The sequence below is a fragment of the Phaethon lepturus genome, unplaced genomic scaffold (assembly GCF_000687285.1).
Source record: "Phaethon lepturus isolate BGI_N335 unplaced genomic scaffold, ASM68728v1 scaffold27584, whole genome shotgun sequence".
In the NCBI taxonomy this organism is placed as follows: Eukaryota; Metazoa; Chordata; class Aves; order Phaethontiformes; family Phaethontidae; genus Phaethon; species Phaethon lepturus.
In genome coordinates this window covers 36,804-37,094 of record NW_010534457.1, presented here as the reverse complement: position 1 = coordinate 37,094, position 291 = coordinate 36,804, and the positions used below count along the sequence as shown (strand labels likewise).

The 291-nt window shown below is 71.1% G+C and overlaps 1 protein-coding gene across 1 annotated transcript in view; it reads left to right on the top strand.

Moving 5' to 3' along the window:
* Positions 1-115: 115 nt before the first annotated feature.
* The window catches only part of SMYD4 (SET and MYND domain containing 4), a gene marked incomplete at its 5' end in the record, with an annotated part of 5,668 nt that continues 5,492 nt past the window's right edge, over positions 116-291 (top strand). The window contains one exon of the mRNA XM_010285548.1: positions 116-253. Coding sequence (XP_010283850.1) covers positions 116-253 — 138 coding nt within the window. The remainder of the gene's footprint in view (positions 254-291) is intronic.

Below are 291 nucleotides of genomic sequence, written 5' to 3'. Positions count from 1 at the left end.
GTCCCTCACGGCCCGGTACCTCCGTCTGGGACTTCTGGTGAGGGATCCCGCGGGCCCCGAGTGAGGGGCGGCCCCTGCGAAAGGATCCCCGGGGAGGGGGCTCTGACCCCGAGAGGGTGCCGTTGAGGGCCCTCCTGAGGCAGCAGCTCTCTGGTCTCCGCAGGCGGCATCCCACGAGCTCCCCGGCAGCCCCGAGGTGTCCATCTGCTTTGCCAACCGCTCCGCCGCCCTCTTCCACCTCGGGCACTTTGAGGTAAGCGGTGGTGGGGCAGTGGGACCCGTGGCAGCCCG